The sequence below is a fragment of the Carassius gibelio genome, chromosome B15 (genome assembly GCF_023724105.1).
Source record: "Carassius gibelio isolate Cgi1373 ecotype wild population from Czech Republic chromosome B15, carGib1.2-hapl.c, whole genome shotgun sequence".
Lineage (NCBI taxonomy): Eukaryota > Metazoa > Chordata > Actinopteri > Cypriniformes > Cyprinidae > Carassius > Carassius gibelio.
Genome location: NC_068410.1, coordinates 2150375 through 2177127, shown reverse-complemented (window position 1 = coordinate 2177127; position 26753 = coordinate 2150375). Strand labels below are relative to the sequence as shown.

The 26753-nt window shown below is 33.6% G+C and overlaps 2 protein-coding genes across 10 annotated transcripts in view; both read left to right on the top strand.

The window, feature by feature from the left end:
* The first annotated feature begins 456 nt into the window (after positions 1–456).
* Positions 457–18360, top strand: LOC127972654 (26S proteasome non-ATPase regulatory subunit 2). Its single transcript, XM_052576329.1, has 21 exons — positions 457–667; positions 865–921; positions 1835–1999; positions 2192–2313; positions 3579–3803; positions 4215–4373; positions 4476–4620; positions 6066–6126; positions 6208–6354; positions 6429–6535; positions 8826–8953; positions 10478–10565; positions 10648–10810; positions 11631–11732; positions 11809–11954; positions 12030–12113; positions 13527–13695; positions 14724–14818; positions 15964–16090; positions 16224–16342; positions 18007–18360. The coding sequence occupies exons 1-21, from the start codon at positions 563–565 to the stop codon at positions 18187–18189; spliced, it is 2697 nt and encodes an 898-aa protein (XP_052432289.1). The 5' UTR covers positions 457–562; the 3' UTR covers positions 18190–18360.
* Positions 18361–19438: 1078 nt separating this feature from the next.
* LOC127972367 (eukaryotic translation initiation factor 4 gamma 1) overlaps positions 19439–26753 on the top strand; it is a 39434-nt gene continuing 32119 nt past the window's right edge. For 4 of the 9 annotated variants that reach the window (XM_052575822.1, XM_052575818.1, XM_052575817.1 and 1 more), the window contains exon 1: positions 19439–19603. The gene's annotated coding sequence lies outside the window, so the exon portion shown is untranslated. Of the gene's footprint in view, positions 19604–20851; positions 21049–26753 lie in introns of those variants that run through there. The other 5 variants (XM_052575823.1, XM_052575819.1, XM_052575815.1 and 2 more) reach the window with 2 other exon arrangements.

Below are 26753 nucleotides of genomic sequence, written 5' to 3'. Positions count from 1 at the left end.
CTCTAGAGCCACCTGCTGTTGGAGAGGGACGAAAATATAAAAAAATAGGAAATTAAACGTCTCTGAAAGTGTTAGAATGCAAACAGGTTTTCTGTAAGGTGTATAGGTTTACGGTTGGGTAACAAGATAGAAACTATGATTTGGTCAGTAGAAAAGTAATAGAAGTCCTCACAATTCACAGAAAGACACGTGTGTGTGTGTGTGTGTGTGTGTGTGTGTGTGTGTGTGTGTGTGTGTATGCCTTGTATTTATCACGTTAACGGTACCAAAGACATTAATATCCATATATTTTGAAATTGTGGGGCCATTTTTGGTCCCCATGCTAAAACAACCTCATAGTATCTATATTTCTATATCATAAAAATTATACATATTTGTAATAAGAGACTGCAACTTGTGGCCTGCTGGAAATCGAAAATAAACAGAGTGCAGTTCTTAGTGCGGCCGGTTGGCGGCGGTAATCTTCCGCCGTACTGCAGTACTGTGACGCGCATCAGCCGCAGAAGAAGAAACATCGTAAGCGGTAGTGAGTCGCGTTCAGTGAAACAGCAGCAGCAAAATCATGGAGGAAACCGCGAAAAAGGAGAAAAAGCAGTCCGAAATCAAGGAGGAGAAGGACAAACAACCGGCGGGGAAAGATAAGGAGAAGAAAGAGGAGCAGGAGCTGGTGAGAGAGAGAAAAAACAGGCGTTTAAGACTCAAGTTTGAATTCCGCCTGAGTCACTGTGCAGGCCTGACTTTAACTCATCACAATAACACGCTTCATACAGCACATAAACATATAAAGACAGTGATTTAGTGAATGACTGAGTGGATATAAATGCTTGATCTATTGAATATGACGAGATGTTGTTGTTTTTGCAGTCAGAGGAAGACAAACTGCTTCAGGAGGAGTTAGAGATGCTCGTGGAGAGACTCGCTGTAAGTGCGGTTTTTATTTATTTCATGTGAAATAATACACCTGTATGTAATAATATAGGCTCATTGTACATACAATATTGTCTATTGGAATATCAAATCAAATTGTGGTGGATAAAGTAGTCTGCTAATTAAAATAAGCTAATATAACATGACAAAAGAACTTAAGTAGTTTTTAAGATATTTTATTTTATTTCGAATGTCATTTCTTAATAACTGAAATTACTTTTACTGGTGCAAAATGTTTACCAATAATGTCACTGTAAATTCTAATCATAATAAGTTGTAATAGAAAAACGTTTGTCAATTGAAAGATGCTTATGTCTTACGAAATAAAATATTTTTTTGCAATGTCGTAAAAAAAAACATTTTATGTGTTAGAAGTTATATGCACAAAAACATATATATTTTTTAGCTTTTTATATTTTTGAGGTTTTTATTCAGCTTCAATGCTCAGGATTGTCAGTTTACAGGTTTCTGAGAACACTAATGCTGAAATAGTGCTAACTTAAATTAAAAAGATATTTAAACGATTTACAAGTTAAAATAATAATTAAAATATAAAATGAAAGCATTTCTGAAATGAATTGCTGATGCAAAAAAAAGCTGATGCTAGCTATCTAATCCTAATGGATAGAGAGAGAGAGAGTGTGTGTGTCTGTGTGTGAGAGAGAGACGTGTGTGTGTGAGTATCTGTGAGTGTGTGTTTCTGTGTTTGTTTGAGAGTGTGTGTGTGTGTCTTGTAGAAAAACTAACTGAAATTAAAAAGAAATTTAATGGATAAAGTCACATCCTGACCCACATTATTATTGAATATTCTACTTCACTCATATTAAGGAAATGCATCCGTCTGGCATTTTGTGTTATTTTTGTTGATAAAGAGTCAGATGTGACGCTCATCTTCTGTGTTTCTCAGGAGAAGGACACGTCTCTGTATCGTCCGGCTCTGGAAGAACTGCGGCGTCAGATCCGCTCCTCCACGACCTCCATGACCTCGGTGCCCAAACCGCTCAAGTTCCTGCGACCGCATTACGCCAAGCTCAAGGACATCTGCCAGAACATGGCTCCGGGAGAGAACAAGGTGCACATCTGTGGCGTCTGACATTATATACACACTCACACACTCGTATTCAGCGATGCCCTGGTTATAGGAGCCTATATAGTGAATGGTTCAGTTTAGGTTCCCCCCACAGAGTTTGTATAGTTGGTATGTTCCAGCAGGTTGCATGCACTAGTAAAGGAGTGTAACAGTCTCTCTCTTTCTTTCTCACAGCACTTCTGCGCTGACGTGGTGTCTGTCCTCGCTATGACCATGAGCAGCGAGCGAGAGTGTCTGAAATACCGTCTGCTGGGCTCCCAGGAGGAGCTGGCCTCATGGGGACACGAATACGTCCGGTACGTCCTGCTGAAGACACACACATCACACCTGTGTCACTTTAACTGGAGCTGCTGGAAACCATGTTCAGTCCTTCAGATCAAGCTGGAAGCAAAACAATATGAAGAGAACTTTAGTTTGAACTTTAGTAGTGTTTTATGTTTATTTTAAAATATTTTTTTGCATGTGTATTTGTTTTTGTCCTTTAAAAAAAAAAAAAAAAAAAAAAAGTTATTTATATTTCAGTTCAAAATATTTATAAATAACATAAATGAACATTAGAAATATTGCTTTGGCAACTAACTGAAGCATTCTGAAACATTTTCATTCATATATTTTTGGTCTCCATTTTAGTGTGTGTCAGTAATTTATTATTATTTTAATATGTCTATTCCGCGTTAGCCTATTTAAATTTTTTTCCAAGTATAAAATATTTCTAAATTATATAAGTGAAAATCAAAAATGTTGATTTGGTAAAAATGTTTAAAAATGCAACAAATTACAATATTACACACACACACACACACACACGTGTGAAATATTTTTAAGATCAAAATTAATTTCTTGTCACTGAAACATGAATGTTGAAATGTTGCTTTGGATGCTGTTTAAAATTAATGCCAAAAATGTCAAAGATGCATAACAAAATGACTAAAATAAAAACTGAAAATAAAAAAGCTAATTAAAAATATTTTCATAAATTGTATAAACAATTTAGAAATATTGTTTTGACCACTATCCGAAATAAAATAAGGTTAAGGTAAAAATTACTAAAACTACAACTAAAATAAAAATACATTAAAACTAAAAATAATAATTATTTATATATATATAAACACTTTTGTCTTCTTTTTTGTTTTACATAACAAAATTAGAAAAGCCTCTACTTAATTTAACATAAACTCGAAGAAAAAATATTTAACAAGTCTTAATTGTATGTGTGTGATATAATATATAAATTCTATAAAGAAAAAAATTGAAAAATAATGATCGCTAAAAATGTTACACTAAAGATAAATAGAAACTTAAAAATTAAAATTAAAGTATATCAATTAAAGTGAATTATAAATATTCATAAATTCTAAAATAGTATATAAATTGTGCTAAAATAAGGCAATAAACCAGTGATCTGTTATTTATTTTCTCTTTTATAATTGTCTTGAGGTTTTTGGATTTCTACGAAGCTCACACACATCCGTTAGACTCGTAGTTGTTGCTCAGAAGTGCATTGTGGGAGTTTTCTCGTGTCTGAGCCGTCTGTGATGTGATCTCGTGTGTGTTTCAGGCATCTGGCCGGAGAGGTGGCTAAAGAGTGGCAGGAGATCGAGGAAGGGGATAAAGCTCAACAGGAAGTGCTGCTGAAGCTGGTCAAAGAGATCGTCCCCTATAACATGGCCCACAATGCCGAGCACGAGGCCTGTGACCTCCTGATGGAGATCGAGCGGCTCGACATGCTGGACGCGTACATCGATGAAAACGCCTACGCTAAAGTCTGCCTCTACCTGACCAGGTGAGACACCTGGGAAATAATCGATCAGTTAGCGCAACTAGCAGCCAACAACTTAAAAACTTAAGTTCATCTAATGAGTAAAAGTCCAAAACTAAAGGAAAACATTTATGCTGCTCTGAACTGTGTTCATGTGTTTATATATACATAATTAATATACACAGTATACACTCATATATGATGCAAACAAAAACGTGATTAAACACATTTAAAATAAGATTAATCATTTGCTAGCTCTAATATTAATGAAAAACGTCTCTCGTTTAGATGCATTTAGTATAGTTATATTAATAAATTGATATTAATGTGTATATATTAAAAATGTATTAATAGATATATATTTTTTCTATATAAATTATTCTGTGGAAATGTGTTTTATTGTCAGTAATGTGTTTTTTTTAATGCAAACTCCAGCTGTGTGAATTATGTCCCTGAGCCGGAGAACTCTGCTCTGCTGAAATGTGCTCTCAGCATCTTCCGCAAGTTTAACCGTTACCCAGAAGCCCTCAGGCTCGCGCTGATGCTCAATGACGTGGAGCTGGTGGAGAACATCTTTACTTCCTGCAAGGACATGTATGACACACAGTTTGTCTTGTGAAAAAAATATTTCCATTTGCTTAACACGGATAGTAACTGTGTGTGTGTGTGTGTGTGTGTGTGTGTGTGTGTGTTCAGTGTCATTCAGAAGCAGATGTCGTTCATGTTGGGTCGTCACGGCATGTTCCTGGAGCTCAATGAAGATGTGGAGGATTATGAAGATCTGACGGAGATCATGTCCAACGTGCAGCTCAACAGCAACTTCCTTGCCCTCGCTAGAGAGGTGATGAAACACACACACACACACTCACTTACTCACTCACTCACTCTCTCACACACACACACACACTAGGGGTGATCCAATCACGATCGGCCGATCGTTATGCGTATCTCGTCAGTAAAACCGGTTCTCCAATCAGCGGTTAATTCCATCAGGTGCGTGATTTCACATAGAGCAGCTGTTACTACACAGAGCCGTTGTTAACTGAGAAGATGCGCAAATCCACGTCATTTTCAGCGTTTTTTGGTGCATCTTCTCAGTTAACAACGGCTCTGTGTAGTAACAGCTGCTCTATGTGAAATCACGCACCTGATGGAATTAACCGCTGATTGGAGAACCGGCTTTACTGAGGAGATACGCATAACGATCGGCCGATTGTGATTGGAGCACCCCTAACACACACACACACACACACACACTCAATCACTCACTCACACACTCTCTCTCTCTCTCTCTCTCTCTCTCACAAGCCCCTTTCACACTGCCATTCCGGCAAATACAGGGGTAAAGTGTTCCTGTAATTGTTCCCTGGTCGCTAGATTTGGCACTTTCACACTGCCAGTGATGACCCGGGATATGTGCGTGCTTTCACACACAACCCTTGAAGATCCCGTAACGACACGTGACATCAGCGCGTGACGTGTAATGTACGAGTCGACAAAGCTTGGCACGTTATACTTTAACTGAAGCAAGCAAACGATCTCAGTGTCAGCGCGGAAAGTGAGGAACTAACTGATCTCTGCTTCATTACAGTTTGCACATATGTTTTCGTCGTGAATGTTGATCTTCCTTCAAAACAGCCGGTAAAAAAGTCGCGCGATAACGCGCGTCATCACTTCGATACGGAATTAGATCTGGCTTTTGTTCACACAGCGCTCGTTCCAGATCGATTACCGCAATGTTACTATGTCCCCGACCCGGGTTCGATTCGGTAATCAATTCCGGGACGTGGTTGCTTTCACACAGAAGGCGACCAGGCAATGTTACGGGAATATTGCGGGTCCGACGTGCAGTGTGAAAGGGGCTACACACACACACACACACTCACTCTCTCAGACACACACACACACACACTCACTCTCTCAGACACACACACACACTCACTCTCTCAGACACACACACACACACACACACACACACACACACACACACACTCTCAGACACCCACCCACTCACCATCTGTCCAGAAAGGATTGTTTTATACCTGTATGACAATGTTTAAAAAAAAAAAAACTTTATTATTATTTTTTGTGCATTACAATGAGAAATTTCAGAGAAAATGTCATTAATAGTCTTTTACTCCACAATCATATTATATATTTTCAATGTATTAATGTTAAATGTATTATAACATTTCTATCAATTAATCGGATTATATCCATGTGACATGTTTTCATGAGATACTCATTCTGCTAAAATGTAATTTATTGAATTGTTTTCCTCTGCAGCTCGACATCATGGAGCCGAAAGTGCCAGACGACATTTACAAAACGCACCTGGAGAACAACCGTAAGCCCTTCAGCTGTCAGACGTTCAGTGTGTGTGTGTGTGTGTGTGAGAGATGTGTGTCACTGAGTGTGTTTCTCTCAGGCTTCGGCAGCAGCGCCTCTCAGGTGGACTCCGCTCGCATGAATCTGGCCTCGTCCTTCGTCAACGGCTTCGTGAACGCTGCGTTCGGTCAGGACAAGCTGCTCACGGAGGACGGGAACAAATGGCTGTACAAGAACAAGGACCACGGTGAGAGCAGGCTCGCGTCTGTGCAGCTAGACGAGATCAGTCTGCTAATCTGATGAGATGTGTGTTTGTGGCAGGGATGCTCAGCGCAGCGGCGTCTCTGGGGATGATTCTGCTGTGGGACGTGGACGGAGGTCTGACGCAGATCGATAAATACCTGTATTCCTCCGAGGACTACATCAAGGTGCGCATTCACACGCTACTTAAGAGCTGCATGATTTGGAGAAAAAAAATAATAATAATTTAAAAAATCTCATATTATATATAAAATACAATCCTAGAACAGTAATAATAATAATAGTTTTAATTATGTTATTAAAAATGCAAATGATGATCTAATATGAAACAATAAAATATATATTATGATTAATAATAATATTATAATATTTATACTAATATGCAATAAAACTATTTATGGTAATTTTTCATTTAAGTATAGGTTTAATTAAAATTTAATAATGAAAAGTAAGTTGAATAAATTTTTGTCATAAAACGTCTAACAGTAAATAAAGTAATATTACTGTTATAATAGTTCACTGAAAAGTATATGCAATATATATATATATATATATATATATATATATATATATGGGGTGTAACGGTTCACAAAATTCACGGTTCGGTTCGATACGATACACTGATGTCACGGTTCGGTTCGGTTCGGTTCGATACGTTTTAGATACAGCAAAATGTAAAAACATCTCAACTTTTCAGAATGCCGCAAGCGCACCGCGGGTCATGTGACAAGAACCAACCAATCAGCTTCATCCTTTCCCGTAACAACGTTGAGAGCTCAGCCAAGATGAAGGAACAGCTGATCATAGTTGTATATGGATTGCAATTTTGAAATAAATTCAGTAGCAGAGCTACTGCAAGCGATTTTTAGAGCTGCAAATCCATTTATCCTTCGCTGAAATTTCCGCGTCTCATGGAGAGAGCACGTCATTGTTGCTTAGCAAAGACAGACGCCTCATGAGCGCTTCTGCCCGAGCGCTTTGGAAAGGAGGAGAAAGACGCGCTTAGCGTTTTCCATGCGTTTTTAGGAGCGATATGTGAACGGCCCCTAAGGCGCTCGCTCACTCAGCACGCGCTGAAGGCTCATTGCAAAATGTCGAATGCCTTTAACAGACCAGAAATATAAGATCCTAAAATAACCAACAGGTCTGGTGTTTGGGTTGGATTCCCTGTAAGCTATAGTTTCTAAATGCTGCAGGGATAGTTTGCTGCGTGCATGTTTCTCCTTTTTTTCGTCTTTTCCCAGATAGTACTGACGCATATATCCCAGATATTCCCGCTGGTGTTTTTTTTTTGTAATCCCGCTGGTGTACCCTGTCATGTTGCAGATGCGACATACCGTTGTTTTTTTATCCACCACTCTCTTGCCATCACCATTATAGCTTAAAGGGAATCCAAAGTGCACCCAAACACCAGACCTGTTGGTTATTGGAGGATCTTCTCATTTCTAGTCTGTTAAACGCATTGGCTATTTTGCAACGAGCCTTCAGCGCGTACTGAGTGAGCGAGCGCTTGCTGAGTAGCCTAACATAAACATATAAGATGGTGTTTTTTTCTTCTTCGGGAGTGTCAGGGGCGTTGCCTGTTACGTTGTTTGGGTTATTGGGCTACCTTGTTGAACACATATCATTATATTTCTATCTCTCTCTTTTTTTTTTTTTTTTTTCAAATATAATTAATTACTCCAACGAACCGTTCGGTATACATAATGCGTACCGCGTACCGAACCGAAAGCGTCGTACCGAACGGTTCAATACGAATACGCGTATCGTTACACCCCTAATATATATATATATATATTATAATACATAATAATAATAATAATAATAATATGCTCATATACATATACTAATATACAATATAAATATTTATTTCTTTAAGTATGTATTATATTTATTAAATATTATTCACTTTTATTTTGCTGGGTTGTAGAGTCTCTGATAGTATTTTTATGAAATTATGTGTTTAAAATGTAAATAATGAAAAGTATGTCTAACATAATTTTTAATATTTCTAACAGTAAACAAAATAAGAAATTTTACTGTTGTAATAGTTCACTGGAAAAGTATAATAATGCAACAAAGAATATATATTATGATACATAATAATAATATTCTAATATACAATACAAATATATTTATGGGACTTTTATTTATTAAATATAATGCACTTTTATTTTGCTGTGTTTTAGTGTAAATCTGAGTTTCTGATAGTATTTTTATGAAAGTACGCGTTTAAAATTTCCATTCTACAGGTTTAAGTACATTTAAAAAATGAAAAGTATGTCTAATTGATTTTATTCATAAAAGTTCACTGTAAAAAAGTCTAATATGAAACCAAATATATATATTATGATGCATAATAATAATAATTAATTATTATGATTATTTATTTAGTATTCTACATATTTTAGGGTGCTAATGTGAAATGCCAGTACTGATATTTGTGGTGTTTGTCAGTCTGGAGCGCTGCTGGCGTGTGGGATCGTTAACTCGGGCGTTCGTAACGAGTGTGACCCCGCTCTGGCGCTGCTGTCTGACTACGTTCTTCACAACAGCAACATCATGAGGATCGGAGCCATTTTTGGGTAATTCAGAAATTACATGAGTCATTTAGAAATTAATAGCCCCTATAAAGCCCCTGACTGAATTTATAGGAAATATTTATTATTTATGGGTCAAAGACATTGAAAGAAATGTACAAAATTGGTTTTATGTCCATAGAAAGAATATTAAATCTAAGTTAATTGTCTACTTTTAAGGTTTCAAATATGTTTTTGGAGAATTAAATCTCAAGATTTGGTTGAAATAATGTTATGTTGTTATTCAGTGTGACATAATATTTATGTAGAAATTCAATCAACATGCTTATTCTGAATGTGTACATATTTAAATATATAAAAGGGAGCATATTAAATTTGATTGTGTTTTAAATGAGTCAAATATTTGCCAAAATCTAGAATAGTGGCACATTTAAAAAATGTTAAATTGCAACTAATTGGTATTTGGGGTGAAAGTAATTAGTCTTTTAATATGTCATAAATTGATTTTTGTTGTAAATATGCCTGACAAGATTGTTACACTGAATTATATTTCAGTGGGTCTCTTCTAAATCAGCAGAAAAATATCATTGTATATTATTTTTTGCTCAGAAAAACTAAATTGCAATTAAACTAAACTGAATTCTTTTTTCTAATTGAACATCTATAAATATTATTAAATATGTATTATTATTTATTAAATAAACACTTTTATTTTTGTAGTTTGTAGTGAAAAAAAAAAAAAAAAAATATATATATATATATATATATATATATATATATATATATATATATATATATTCTTAAAGCATTTAACAATGTAATAGTTTATAATAATAAAATTGCTTTGTTTTATTTTTTCGTAATTATTTTACTGTTTAAATTAAAACACGGACTAAACATTTTTATCCTTAAAACATAACATTTTATCAAATTAAAGCAATAAGCCCTTTACTTTCTACTTTACATTCCAAATTTATTAATATATATAAAATAATATTTTATAGAATTGAATAATGTATTTAAAAAGGTAAATTTAATAAATGATCATAATACCTTCAATTATTAAATTAAATAGATTCTACATATTATCATTTTATAATACATATTAAATATATAAAATTGCAATTTGTATCAATTGAATATTAATAATAATTAAATTTAATACAAATTGAATAAATTATTGCTTTTTGCTTTTATAAAACGGTTATTCCATATATTTTTTAGATTTAACAAAATAAAACCACAAATAAAGCATACTGTAATTAATTAAAACAGAATTCTTCCGCCAAACAGTGTAGTTGTGGTTGTAACAAAGTGGTTGCCGAGCAACACCCAAACGTAAACAAAGGTGTATGTTACAATGTAGAGTAATTTAAAAGCGCTTTGAACGTGGCTCAGCCAATCAGAATCAAGGAGCGGAACTCAGTGTTTTAGAATGTGGAAGATTATTCTACTGTACAACAGTGAGAACACATTTAGTTTCTGTGTGTATTGTACTTTTAGAATACTTAAAAAAATCTGATTAAAGTTCCAGCCTAAACTCTGAATATTTGTGCTGTTTTTGTGCAGGTTGGGTCTGGCGTACGCCGGCTCTAACAGAGAGGATGTTCTCTCTCTGCTACTTCCTGTCATGGGAGACTCCAAATCCAGCATGGAGGTGTGTGTGTGAGTGTGTGAGTGTGTGAGCCATCGATCGCTGAGTGTGTGTGTGTGTGACGAGCCTGTGTGTGTCTCTGCAGGTGGCTGGAGTGACGGCGCTGGCGTGTGGGATGATCGCGGTGGGTTCCTGTAACGGTGATGTCACTTCCACCGTCCTGCAGACCATCATGGAGAAGAGCGAGCAGGAGCTCAAAGACACTTTCGCTCGCTGGCTGCCCCTCGGCCTCGGACTCAACCATCTGGGTAACAAGAAAAGACAATCAGTTTTAAATTATACAATTTCTATTTATTTATTTATTTATTTTCCTGCAAGCTTCAGGTTTGCTGTGCTTGTTTGTAGGGCACAGTTTTGCCTTAGTATCAATGTAACTATAAAACAATTATAATAATAATGTTAATTATTTATGATTTTGTTTTTCCATTATTTAACAAGAAATACAGCTTCAGTAACATAAAAAAAATTGATAAAAAAAATAGAATTATTTATTAAAATATTCCAATATTTTATTGTTAAAAAACGGGCATTTAAAAAATATAATAATAATAATAATAAATAATAATTAATTTTACTGTTTAGCATTGTACAATTACAAAACTTATTTATGATCTATTTATTTCTAAATTTTCAAACATTTTATCAAAAATAAACTTTATTTTAGAGCAGCATTTTTAAAACAAGACTTTAAATATTTGATCTTACAGTTAACTTTAAATTATAACAGTGAAAATTATTATTCCTTCACACATGTTAAAAATAAATGGATTGTATGATTATTACTAGAATTACTAAAATTACATTTTACTGTGTGTGTATGTATATATATATATGCACACTGCAAAATTACAATACACAATACTAATTTTTAAGGCTTAATTTTTTAAAGCTTTAAGTTCAATACTGTTATATTTATAATGTTTTTATACATTTTTATAAATATTAAGTTCTCTTATTAGAAATAATTTTTTTATTATTATAAAGTATCTATCAGAGTTGTTATCCTTGACTAAAGAGATATTCCACCCAAAAATGAAACTCTTGTGATGAATTACTCGATGAACGCAGGTAAAGGTGAGGCGATCGAGACGACTCTAGCAGCTCTTCAGGTCGTCCCCGAACCCTTCCGTAGCTTCGCCAACACACTGGTGGACGTCTGCGCATACGCAGGTGAGTCACGCATCTCTCAGCTCACACACGCTTCAGGAGAAACACACGCGTGACCGTCTGTGCCTCTGTGTGTCAGGCTCCGGTAACGTGCTGAAGGTCCAGCAGCTGCAGCACATCTGCAGCGAACACTACGACAACAAGGACAAAGACGACGAGAAAGACAAGAAAGACAAAAAAGAGAAAGATAAGAAGGAGACGGCTGCAGATATGGGCTCCCATCAGGTGTGTGTGTGTGTGTGTGTGTGTGTGTGTGTTTGCTAGCGGTCAGTGAGACTCATTCTGATGATGATGATGCAGGGTGTGGCGGTGCTGGGGATCGCTCTCATTGCTATGGGTGAAGAGATCGGCTCAGAGATGGCCCTGCGCACGTTTGGTCACCTGGTGAGTCACTGCCTAACACTTCAACATTTATCAAATTATAGAAAGTAAAAGGCTTATTGCATTAATTTGATAAAATGTTATGTGTTAAGGATAATAATTTTTAGTCCATGTTTTAAACCGTAAAACTTCACATTCATTCATGCATTAATTTGATTACCATTTTTACTGACACATTTAAAATAAATCATGAAACACAAATGTTAACTGACCCAATTAATATAAAACTATATATAATATTTTATTTAGTAAATAGATTTATTACTGTGGTTTACTTAATATATAATATTTTATAATAATCATTTATATATATTTTTTGTAATAGTAATATTATTATATTGTTTTATTAATAAATAGATATAAATATGTTTAATTATAGAAAAAATATATACAAATATTTATTATATATTAACTGTAATTATTAGAAATGATTAAATTCAGTTATTATCAATATTGAATTATATAAATTACCATTTTAAATATTAAATAGTTATAAGAATGTATTACTTTATTAAATGTATTATATTATATAAGTAAATAAAGATATATTTAATTCATCTTCTTATTGAAGATATTATGATCATTTTTTAAATTTACCTACTTAAATACATTATTCAGTTATATAAACTATTTATGATTTATATAATTTATAGTAAATGTTAAGTGTAGTATTTAGAATATTAATATTTTATTTAAAAACATTTATATATATGTGAGTGTATGTGTATATATATATGTGTGTGTGTGTGTGTGTGTGTGTGTGTGTGTGTATAAACATTTATTATCAACTGAATATATATTAATAAATATGAAATGTAATCTAGAAATATTTTTATATACAATTATATAATAAATACCTAAGTAATTTAGAATTTTATTGTTGTAATTATATTTTATTTACATGTATTAATTTATAAGTAAATATTAATATTTACTTTATAATTGTTTTTAAATATTAAATATAATTTATAATAGTAGTATATCGCATTATTATTATTTTATTTAAATTCATTTATGTAAAAATATAAATATAAAATTGTAGATATTAACATTAAAATGTAATAATTATTATATTAATATATTGCGTACATATTAAAATGTAACTTAATATATAAATATATAATACATTTATATTTATAAATTATTAGTTGATGATTTTATAGTAATTTATTAAATGTATGTATTCATTTATTAATAAATGTTATATAATTATTTTTAAATATTACATTTCATATGCATTATTATTATTACATTTTATATTACATTCAATATCTAAAATAATTTAATAACTAATTATATAAAACTAAATGTAAATATATAGATAAGCATGACACGTTGAACTCTTCATGCATTTTCTTCTCCCGAGCTGACTTGCTAATGCTTTCTTCTGTCTGTGTGTGTTTCTGGTGAATGCAGCTTCGTTACGGTGAGCCCACGTTAAGGAGAGCCGTGCCGTTAGCGCTCGCTCTGATCTCCGTCTCCAACCCGAGGCTGAACATCCTGGACACGCTCAGCAAGTTCTCACACGACGCTGACCCCGAAGTGTCCCACAATGCCATCTTTGCCATGGGGATGGTGGGCAGCGGTCAGTCTCTCGCGCTTCTGTGCCACAAATAACAGATCAGTGACATCATTAGGGCCCTATGATTTCTGTGATGCTAAATGAGGACATAAATGCATGAACAACTTCTCCAGAACTGCTCTGAGAGTCTAAAATTATCATTTCATATGCACACAGAAGCGTAAGTGTAGTCACAGCCACCCGTCAAAATAAAAGTTCAGTTTAACTTGAATAAACTGTGTCAGAAATATATTGTCATGCTGTAGAATGTTCTTAATGCTAATAATAAATTATAAAAAATAAATTATAATAAATTAAGGAATAATGACGCAATATTTCTCCCATGTTTAAATGTTAATAGTACCAAAATAGTTGCAAACTTTGTTTTCATTTGATTAAATTATAAATTAAATTACTGTTTAATGCCTGCATTTGATAACCAGATAATACAAAATAAAAGCATTTTATTTGGCTATTGTAAAAATAAATGTTAATAAATTCAATAGTTTTTATGCATTCAAATAATTAGACATAATTAAACTGAATCTGGAAACATTAAAACAGAACGTGAGAAAAACAAAAAACATTTCGAGTCCTAAAAATGTAATTAAGTTTTTTCTTTAAATATATTTGTGTTAAATTGTATAATTTTCATCATTTTAATTAAGTAGACATTCTTTTTTGTTTAATAAAATTTTATTGGAAAATTAAAAAGGAGTCCAGAAAAAATGAAAAGAGAAAAAAAAATGGAATTAAAAAATAATAATAATAGGTTCCTAAAAATTTTTTTTTTTTTTTTTCTTTTTTTAAATATATTGATGTTAAATTGTATAATTTTCATCATTTTAATTAAGTAGACATGCTTTTGTGATTTAATAAAATTTAATTTGGAAAATTTAAAAGGAGTCCAGAAAAAAATTGAGGAAAAAAAATGATTTGGGGTAAAAATGAAACCGATTTCATAGGGCCCTACATCATGCAGTGCCTCGACCAATCAGAGCGGGCTGTTGAGGATGCGGTTGTCATGGTTACCGTGTTGCTGTCTTCCACAGGCACTAATAACGCGCGTCTGGCGGCGATGCTCAGGCAGCTGGCGCAGTATCACGCCAAAGACCCCAACAACCTGTTCATGGTTCGACTCGCTCAGGTCAGTCGTGATTATGTGCTCATGTTCCTCCTCCATGCATGTGCTGCTCTCCTTCTAACATCAGACCACATTAACACACACTTAACTCTAAACACTAGTGAAAACGGGTTAATAAAGCACTAGCTTTTTGTGAAAGTGTTTCTGGAAATGTTAATATGAAAAAAACTGTAATAGAGACTTAGTACATTTTTTCAACCAAATGTATACATCACCTGAAAATCAGAAGGAAAACAGAGATTGTGTTTTGTATCGAGAAAATCGAATGATTCTCAATACTGTATTTTTTATTAATTTGCATGAATTTAAAACAAATTATAACTAGATAGTAAGGTTTGTAGGCGAACTTTAAGTTGGCTTGGAAAAGCCTAGCCAAAGAGTCTGAAGTTGTTTTAGTTTTAACTAATCTGAAGTAGATTTAAAGGTTTGGATAGATAGATAGATAGATAGATAGATAGATAGATAGATAGATAAGAAATAGTAAACTAGTCATTAGCATGATTAGCAAGTCACTTGAATGTCGTTAATAAGTTTCTAGCAGGTTGCTACCATGACTAGCAAGTGATTAGCAAGTTACTAGCATGACGCTAGCATGTTTCCAGCATTAGCAAGTTGCTGGCATGTTGCTAGCACGAGTAATAAGTGACTAGCATGTCTTTAACATGATTAGCAAGTCACTAGCATGTTGTTAGCATGATTAGCAAGTTACTAGCATGCCGCTTGCATGTTTCCAGCATGATTAACAAGTGACTAGCATGTTGTTAGCATGATTAGCAAGTGACTAGCACATTGTTAGCTTGTTTAGGAAGGTACTAGCATGTTGCTAGCATGATTAGCAAGTTACTAGCATGCTGCTTGCATGTTTCCAGCATGATTAACAAGTGACTAGCATGTTGTTAGTATTAGCAAGTGACTAGCACGTTGTTAGCATGATTAGCAAGGTACTAGCATGTTGCTAGCATGACTACCAAGTGACTAGCTTTTGAAGTCTAAGAGAAGATTGATTTTAAAATTTGGTCTCCGAAGAACATTAAAGCCAGCTTAATTGCTGTTAGTAGAAGTACAATTTGACCGTACAATTGCACTGACGTCTGTTGCAGCAGCTCATGTTTGACACATCATTATAAATGTGTGTGTGTGTGTGTCAGGGTCTCACTCATCTGGGGAAAGGCACACTGACGCTCTGCCCGTATCACAGTGACCGGCAGCTCATGAGTCAGGTGGCTGTAGCTGGACTCCTCACGGTCCTCGTGTCCTTCCTGGACGTCAAGAACAGTAAGAGCCTCCCTGCAGTGTGTGTGGTGTGTGCAGTGTATGTGGTGTGTGCAGTGTGTGTGGTGTGTGTAGTGTGTGTGGTGTGTGTGTGTCGAAACACGTGTCTGTGAGATAATGCCCTGTGTCTGTGCAGTAATCCTGGGGAAGTCTCACTATGTTCTGTACGGGTTGGTGGCGGCGATGCAGCCTCGGATGCTGGTCACATTTGACGAGGAGCTCAGACCGCTGCCAGTGTCTGTGCGAGTGGGACAGGTGCGTGTCTTAATGATGTAAAAAATTGTGAAATTTTCAGCATCATTCCTCCAGTTTCAGTGTCACAGCATACAAGAGCTATGTTTCCATTCAAATAATTCAATTAAACGTATGCAAACTAAATATCACTAAGAAAAGCAGAAGTGCCACTGAATATAATAATTTTCATATATATTATAAATGACTGGGACCTCACAGCAAGCATTTTACAAAATGTTCATAAAAATAGGTGGATGGAAACATAGTTATTTAGAAATCATTTAAAAAAAAATGAATTTAACAATTAAAATATCAGTAGTGCAAAATCATATTTTGCACAAAAAGACAAAAAAAAAAATCATTTTTGTGTGACAAACTGTATCTTTGTATTGCCAAAGCGGACATAGATAAATTGTTTAACAAAAAACGTCAGGATAATAGTACAACAAATGCACAAACTATACTATTTATACAAAAAAAAAAATCCTTTTAAACAAAAGAGAAAAAAATAGAAAAGAAAATAATAATATCAGCCGTTTTAAATACAATGAAAAAAAGATGATAAAAATGTTAAATATTGCAGAATTGTTTTTATTTTAACTCAAAATAATAGTATAACAAATGCACAAACTATAATATATATACAAAAAAGATTCCTTTTTAAATGCAAAAAGGTAAAAATAAAATAACAAAAAATAATATCAGGAGTTTAAAATAAAATGAAAAGTTATAAAAATTGTAAATATTGCCACAGCTTACAAAGACAAATTGTCCAAAAAATAATAGTACAACAAATGCACAAACTATAATATTTATACAAAAATAATCTTCCTTTTTAAATAATAAAAAAGTAAAAAATAAATTACAAAACTGTTTTTTTAATAATTGCCACAGCTTACAAAGACAAATTGTCCAAAAAATAATAGTACAACAAATGCACAAACTATAATATTTATACAAAAATAATCTTTCCTTTTTAAATAATAAAAAGTAAAAAATAAATTACAAAAATGTTTTTTTATATATATAATGAAGAGAGGTTCTAAAAAAAATTAATATTGCAGAATTGTTTTTTTTTTTTAAATCAAAATAATAGTGCACAAACTATACTATTTATACCAAAAAAAAAGGAAATTTATATATATATAGCGGTTTAAAATACATTGAAAAAGGTTATGAAAATGTTCAATATTGCAGAATTGCTTTATTCATTTTTAAGTCAAAATAATAGTACAACAAATCCACAAACTATAATATTTATACAAAAAAAAGTTTGTTTCCTTTTAAATCAGGTATATCAGGTGCGACTTATATATCAAAATTAACTTGACATCAACCAGGATACAGGATACATTACCGTCTCCAGCCGCCAGAGGGCGCTCTATGCTGCTCAGTTCTCCTGTAGTCTACACTGAGCAGCTTAGAGCGCCCTCTCGTGGCTGGAGACGGTAATGTTTTCTCTTGGTTCTTGTTTCTAATTAAATGCGACTTATGTTTTTTTCCTCATCATGATGTATTTTTGGACTGATACGACTTATACTCAGGTGCGACTTATAGTCCGAAAAATACAGTGAAAAGAATAATAATATCAGCCGTGATATAAATAATAAATGCAGTGCAGAAAGGTTCTGAAAGTGTAACCGCTGTGATGAGATGAGATACGAGATGTGATGTGATGTGTGCAGGCTGTAGATGTGGTGGGTCAGGCCGGGAAGCCCAAAGCCATCACAGGTTTCCAGACTCACACCACACCAGTGCTGCTGGCTCACGGTGAGAGAGCAGAGCTGGCCACAGAGGAGTACATCCCCGTCACACCCATCCTGGAGGGCTTCGTCATCCTGCGCAAAAACCCCAGCTACGACGCTTAGCCGCTCACACACACCTGTACTATATTTAAACAACCTCGTCTCCTCGTTTTGTAATTAGAGCATGAAATGAGTGTGAGTTTATCATCCTGCTAAACAGTTTTGCTTCTTTTTGTTACTTGTTCTGTAAAAGGTTGAGATACAAAAAAAATTAAAGAATTGTGGTTAAACCAGTGTGTTCTGCACAAGCAATTTTTCTCACTTTTATGACATTACTGATATCTTCACATGTTATGTTTGATTATATAGTAATCAGTGTGTGTTGATTAATATTCAGAAGGCAGTATTTTGCAATAGTGATATTAATAAATCTCTGGTTTTATGCTTCAGGAACATTTCAGCACAATCAAACATCAGCTAAAATAATGTTTTAGTTGCTATTGTGATGGGGATTTGATTCACTACAACACTTTTTTATAACAATATAATATTTGAAGTAAAAAGTTAAACATTTTAAACATTTGACTGTCACTTTAGATCAATATATTAATACCATAGCAAGTATTTTCATATAAGAAATTCAATACACATTAAAATCATTTTCTGGGATGTCATCATAAAGAATTGGTCTCCTAGAAATATTTGTTATAATAATAAAAATATTTGAAGCAGAATATAGTTTTTCTAACATTTTAAATATCCCTTCTGATCAATAAAAAATATAAAAACAAAGGAGAAAATATATATTTTTGCCTTATGAATTTTAATTTTTAGTGTCGTAAACTGTAGCTTGCAATGATAAATCGTATAAAAGTAAAAATATTTTTAGCAATTAAAATGATATCAGTAGTGCAAAATAAAATGCAAAAAATACGAAATATATACAAAACATACATATATAGCTTTGTATTTTCACAGGGTACAATGAGAAATTGAATTAAAATGCTAAAATATTTTTTACAGATAATGTATTTAAGGAAAACTGATGTCCTGTAGCTTTTATATATATATATATATATATATATATATGTGTGTGTGTTATTTCTAAATTGGTCACCAGGCGGCGCTGTGGGAAACGGCCACGCCTCTGTGAGCTTCGACCAATCCCAGTTTACGAATCCTACTATGGGAATACTCATAAATATTAATGACGGAATGCCGACGTGGTCCTGTGCCGAAAAATATTAATATTAATTTCATTAACATTAATGAGCTTAACTTATTTGATTTCCGCGCAGTCACGATAGCGAACAAATATTCATGAGCAAAGATCTCCGCGCACGCCGCGCTGAACAGTCACGTGATCGGAATTCCCTATTGTCAGTGATCCCGGAAGTTCCCGAGTCGCCGGTTTCCGCCGGAAAAGGTACCGTCAGGTCCAGACGGGTCTGTCTTCTTTCTGTCTCTTTCGGTATCGTTCAACTGATCCGGTACAGAACCGGACCGGAACCGACACTGTACGATAAACTCCTGTCCGGTAAGAGACAACCTCGCACGAGACATTACCGGCGTGTGTGTGTGTGTGTGAGAAAGAGAGAGAGAGAGTGAGTGATAGTGTGTGTGTGTGTGAAAGAGAGAGAGTGAGTGAGTGTGTGTGTGTGTGTGAAAGAGAGAGAGAGAGAGAGAGTGTGTGTGTGTGTGTGTGTGTGTGTGATGAATTCAGCGGTCAGTAATGGTGTCTCTCAGGTGATGATGTCACAGTGCTAAACACTTGTTTTGTTTTTGTCTTGACTCCCACACATCCAGAGAAACACCTGTCTGTCTGTCAGGGGAACTATATTACTGAGATTCTACTATCATGGCTCTTAACGTCTTGAATTATTATTATTATTATTATTTTTTGTAATTTTTATTAATATTTGTAAATATTTCTTTACAAAATGTTTATTCATCTTTATTTTTAGTTTTATTTATTATACTTTCCATCTTCATTTTCATTTTAGTTATTAGTAGTCATGTCTTTATAGTTTTTTTATTTATTTTAGTTAGAGTTAGAGTTTTTTTGTGTTTTATTTAATTTAAAGTTGGTTTTATTTCAAGTAATGTTATGGGTGTTATAGTTTTATTGAGATACTATTATATTTTTCTATAAATGTTTTTGTCAGTTTTACAGTTTTAATATTTTTGAATGTATATGTGTGTGTGTGTGTGTGTGCGAGAGAGAGAGTTTATTTGCATAAACAGGTAACTTTTATAATTTTCAAACGTTTTTATTGTGTTATAATGTTTTTATTGTGTTAGTTAGCTTTGTTTTTATAGTTATTTTTGTATTGTTATTTAATCAAAACAACCCAACTGCATAACTGATATTAATTGGAATGCAGGATAAAAACAAAACAAATACAAAACATCATTTTTGAACATTTTTAAGTTTTAAGTTATTTTTGCAAATTAACTCTTCATATATAAAACGTGTATTACAGTATATATTACATAAATATACATATTATTGTCAGATGTATATGCATTCATATTTTGAATATGTTTCCATCCGGCTTTGATTTGATGGTTTCACAGAAGCACACTTCCATGTCAGACGTGTTTGACTTTGAGCAACGTCCTTAATTATTCATGAGATGACGCAACATCTGCCGCGTGCGCTTCTTTATGTATTATTATTCAGTTTTTAGATATGATTAGTGTGTATGAGTTTATAAATGTTCACTGAGATCATTTAAATAGAGTTGTTGTGTGTTCGTGAAGTGTTGAATCATGCTGAGCGCGTGACTGCGGCTGCGCCTGCGCGCGCGACCCACGTGCTTTGTCCCGGCAGGCGCATGCTCGAGCGAGCGAACATGGCGACGCGCTGCACGTCTCGCGTTACCGGACAGTGAGACACGCCGAGAGAGAGAAAAGGAGAAACGGTAAAGAGCCGCACTGTGTTTGGGTGTCAAATCAGCGATTTCAGACGAGCGCGCGATCGTGAGTATGTGTGTAACTGACGTTAACGCGAGGGGCGCGTGCGTGCGTTCGGTGCGTAACGACGCAGTTATTAGTTGAGTTACTCAATCTGGCCCTCGGTAGAGATCAATACAGCAGATCGGTGTGCTGACAGGTGTCTCATGAATTGCTTGAGCATGCTAATATCGTGTTTTTAACGAATACTTCGATGAAACGCTGTGTTTTAAATTTAGATCATGTCAGTATCATGATGTTATTCGACGTGCATCGGGGTACCACCTTAATACCATGATACATGTCAAAAATATGGTTATCCAACAATAAGGTGATATATTTGTATGTTTTGGGGGGTATTTTAGAGTACAATGGTATATCAGTGCATGATGCATGATATGGTACAATGGTACATGATATATATTATATTATATAGTACTGTATTGTATTGAAGTAACATGGTATTTTCTTGTGTTTCGGTCATGTATTGTGGGATGCAAGTACTGAAACTAACGCAGCATGTGATTTAGAAGGTACTTTCAAGAATACCATTATAAACCTCCCAAAAATCTGTCTGTACAGTCTAAAACCATGCTATTTTGTTCTTAATTGTAATCCATATAAATACCATGGTGGGTTTATCAAAGCAAAAGGTTTGCAATTAAATTAAAATGCTATTGTAATTTTTTTGTGTGGATGTACCATGGTAGTACTATGTTTTTGGCCAGTATTAGTGTGAATGCATTTGTACAGAATGTAATGAGAATCGGTATCATTCTGTTACCGTCTGATTTCATCACTGTACCTTTGTAATACAGTATGTTTTGTAATAGACAAGCATGCACATAAACACTTTAATATAGATATTGTGTGTGTGTGTGTGTGTGTGTGTGTGTGTCAATAAGCAAATATTGCTGATGCATTGTGTTTCTGATTAGTTGCTGCTGCCGATATTTTTAGATGACGGAGCACAAAAGGTGTATTTGTAGCAATAGCCAACAAAACATTGTGTGGGTCAAAATTATAGATTTTTCTTTAATGCCAAAAATCATTAGGATATTAAGTAAAGATCATGTTCCTTGAAGATATTTAGTTTCCTATCGTAAATATATAAAAAAAATAACTTTTAATTAGTAATATGCATTGCTATGATCTTAATTTGAACAACTTTAAAGATGATTTTCTCAATATTAAGATTTCTTTGCTCCCTCAGATTCCAGATTTTCTAATAGTTGTATCTCAGACTAATATTTTCTGATCCTAACAAACGACACATCACTGGAGAGATGATTTATTCAGCTTTCAGGTGACTCTTATGACTGGTTATGGCCCGAGTCAGTCTTCTGGGTCAAAGGTGACGGTGAAAGCGGCTGGATGTGTAAAGGTGTGACTGTCGCATTACTGAAAGCTGTCTCACTGCAGTTCTGTATCCAATAGCAACATGCTCCAAAGGTCTCTATGCAGTGTGCCGTGTTCAAACTCTCAAAGGAAAGACGGACAAAGAGAGAGTGAGTGTGTTTGTGGGAGTTTCAGCGCCTGTGCGGATGCAGACGGCCGGAATGTATGTTTGTTTTACTGGTTGAATAGTTCAGCCAATAATTAAAATGTGCTCACCCTCGGATCGTCAGAGATGTAGATGAGTTTGTTTCCTTATCAGGTTTGTAGAATGTAGCATTGCATCAGTGTCTCATCAATGGATGCTCTGCAGTGAATGGGTGCCGTCAGAATGAGAGTCCAAACAGCTGATAAAAACATCACAGCACTCCAGTCCATCAGCTAACATCTGGTGAAGACAAAAGATGAAACACATTCAGCATTAAGTCCATAATCCATAATAACAGTGAAATACGAATCCATAATAATCCATAATAACACTTCCTCCAGTGAAGAAGTGTTCTGGTCTGAATCAGGAGAGAAATCTTCACAGATCAAGCACTGGTCAAATGACAAATATGTGGCTGGATTTTGATGTGAGGGACAACAGTAGCACTTTTTCACTGGAGGAAGTGTTATTATGGATTATGGATTCGTATTTGGGTTAAAAACATCTTAATGATGTGTTTATTTCATCTTTGGTCTTCTCCAGATGTGTGCAGTTCTTTGTCATAAATACAGTTTACAAAAGGTCACGAGGGAGCAGTCGGTTTCTCATCTACTGTAAAGTTTTCTCTGTTCACCGCTCATCACACCACAGCTGTTTCCTCCAGCGACAATCTAGCCCTCAACACATATGAACGCATACTTACACTTATTTAAATATGCTTAATCTAATTATACATACTTTATGCATACACTACTGTGCAAAAGTCTTAGTCTTATTCAGTCTGTTGTCTGACTGCTTGTGCATTCAATAATCTCACTAGATTATTACTAAAATTAATGGCAAAATGAATGTTTGGAAATGTAAACTGATATTTCCTACTGATGCACTAAAGATATAAATAACTGGCTTAAACCCCTTTTTTTGGGTCAAATACTAATGTGCCTAAGACTTTTGCACAAAGTACTGTATTTTAGAAACGACATTGTTGCTACTTTATAAAGAATGAGCGTACAGTAATTCACAGGACTGATTAAAGACAGTGACAGACAGCACTCATCTTAACTAAATATCAGAGTGAGTGACAGAGATACAGTAGAAATAATATTAAGTGCAGTTTTGTATTAAATAATGACCCAGATCGTGAAATACATTTATTAGTCTTCGAGTAAGGGAATCTTGGGAAATGAGAGCATCCAAGTTGCATGTGAAATCTTTAAAATTTTCTTTATTGTTATCCTTTTTAGGCTTTTTTAAATTTAATTTATTTAATTTTATAGAAGTATCGGTTTAGGCACCGGTACCGTTTTAAAAGTATCGAAATGGTACCGGTATCGAATAAAAACCCAATCGATAACCCTATTTTTTTATGTTTTTATTAAATATTTATTTGTGAGAATGCTTTGTCTTCTAAAGTATGTTTAGTTTTACACAATTATTTTTAAGCCATTTTCAAATGACTTCAAATTCCTTTTAAATATAAATGTTGAAAAAGAAAATTATCGGTTTTATATCGGTCTCATGTTTTCTAAGATATCGGCTGTCAAAAACCCCATATCGGTCGAACACTAATCATCTTTTCACACTCACACCATTCATATTTCAGTTCACTATGTTCCTACATATTAAGTATAATGCAGATAACATTAAATATGTTTTCATCAGGTTATTATTTATCACTCAAACCCCTTTCTCCAACTGTTCGTCGCTCTCGCGTACCTGCCATGTTTGTAGTTTTTTTTATCACTTTACGCATGCAGGTATTCTGTTTTTTAATATTAATTTTGAGTGAATATTGTGATCAGTTTTAATTCAGTTAAATCAGAATATATATCATCATCATCATCTTAAGCCATTGAAAACCCATAGCGTTGTGTTTAGGATCTGATTAAAATAAAAACATACTACCCCCATGGTTTTATTTTAATTTCGTTTAAAAAAAAAACGAGATACAGAAAAGTGTATTTCCGTAAATGGGAGAGCGTTTATATTTCATAGTGTTTTCTGCAGTGTTTTGGACATTCTTAAAATGTTATATTGGCTACAAAAAGTTATTCTTTCATTTTCTTGCATTTTTAATCATCATCATGAAGATTCTTTGAAATCCCATTCTCTGGTTACGAGTATAAAAAAATGCGCTGAATCATGTTAAATGAAGATCGTTTCCTTAATGTTCCTTGATATGATTTAATAGCAGAAACTATTATTAAAAAAGAAAATAGAGCTGATTGAGAGCCATTTTAATTATCTTCTCTTTGGTTTGAAACCTGACAAACATTTGAACTTGGCTTTTGGTGTGTTTAAGTGTTATGTAATGACGTATCTGTGAGAAACGTCAGTCTGTACTGTACTGTATTCTCATGTACAGTAACGTGTGTGTGTGTGTGTGTGTGAGAGTTGTGCAGGTTTGCCTCTATATTTGGCTCTTGTAAAGAGAGCCGTGTCTCCTGAACCCCCTCCATATAAACTAGTTTGAGTCTCGCTCAGCTGGTCTCTTGCCGCAGTCCTGTTCTTCTGATTCATTCACAAATGAAGCCACATGTCAAACACACAAAGCCAAATAATGAATGAGGTGCAGCTGGACGCAGCTTTAGCTTCAGACCTCAACGAACTACAGTCGAGGTACACAAAGAATTTACCAGATTTGTTCAGTTCTAAATAATCATTAGTTTAATGCTTTTAGGGGAGCACTAAATAACTCGATTGGTTAACATTTGAAAATTAGGAAATTAATGCATGTATCATTTATTTGTAATTTTACAGATACAGTAATAATATTCTTTAACATTGTTGCAGAGGGGCAGAACATTTCTGGTAAATTTGGGAAAACTTTTTAAAGTTTACAGAAAATCTGGATTGTTTTTGTAATTCACTGTAATTTGTCTGTAATTAAATTTAATAATATATTTCTTATTTTTTTTATTTAATGCGCATTTTTATTTAATAATAGTTTAAAAAGTTTGTTATTATATTAATAATAATGAAATGTAGATATTTTGATATGTACAAACAAACAACAAAATACATCCTTATTATATTATACTATATATTGGTCTTCTATCGAAATAAAAGCTTGATGGTTTCATGTTTGAAAATGAAGGAAATTAGACTGGTTTTAATTGTAATTTTACAGATATATTTCATAACATTTAAAATTTTTATTCTACAGCCCAATAATTTTATTAGAATAAACAGTTCTTCAAACTCATTTAAAGTTAAAGGGGGATCAATTCATTAAATGTTTTTTTGTGTCAAAAGTTACTTCTTGTCTTTAGCCTTTGAGAGGTTGGGCTAGTATTTGATGTATAACTAAATTGTATATTGTTTTTTTATTTGTTTTTTGTTTTGTTTTTCTATGCTGCTTGTACAGCACTTTGGATCTGTAGGTGCAGTTGTAAAGTGCCCTATAAAAAAAGTCAACGAATTCATGAATCTAATCTAGTTTAATAAATACATTTTTTAACTTTCAATTAATTGAAAATAATTTAATATTGAAAATGTAAAATAATTTAGTTTTAAAATGTTTTCATTATACAATAGAAATGTACATCATCATGCTAAACTTGACCGATTAATCGGCTGATATTTGGCCAATAATAATTATAATAAAAAATAGCTATTTATAATTTCTACTAAATGCTGAATGTTTATTTTATAGCACAATACAATTATTACAATAGCAATATATTTCTTGATTTCTTTAATTTAAAAAAAATATACAAAAAAAATAATATTATCGTTGTTGTATAATTATATTTATATCATTACTTTTTTTTTTTACAAATTGTGCAGCCCTACGAACAAGCATTTCATTGTTGAATTCAGTGATGTCATCATCCAGCTCAGTTCAATGTTGGATTTTATTGCATTAAATGTTTGGATCACTTCAGTCACACTTTACTTAGAAATATTATATATCTTATATATCTTATATATTATATATATTATATATCTGCTATATTGTAATGAAAATTGATTTACAAGCATCATAATTTGGTCATCTGCAGCAAATTGCATATTGAACTTTTTTCCTACATATATAAGCCATAAAAGCCTGATGGATTTAATATGACACTCAACAAAAAACATGGTTGCACTTTGTGTTATTATGTGTTCTTGTTACACATTACATTAAATGATGCTTAATTACATGCAAGTAACCCAAAGACAAACTATAATCCTAACCCTAACC

Coding starts and splice junctions, on each gene's coding strand:
- LOC127972654 (XM_052576329.1), top strand. CDS start 563: ATGGAGGAAACCGCGAAAAAGGAGAAAAAGCAGTCCGAAATCAAGGAG. Junction 922..1,834: donor TGCTCGTGGAGAGACTCGCT/GTAAGTGCGGTT, acceptor TGTGTTTCTCAG/GAGAAGGACACGTCTCTGTA. Junction 16,091..16,223: donor CTTCCTGGACGTCAAGAACA/GTAAGAGCCTCC, acceptor GTGTCTGTGCAG/TAATCCTGGGGAAGTCTCAC.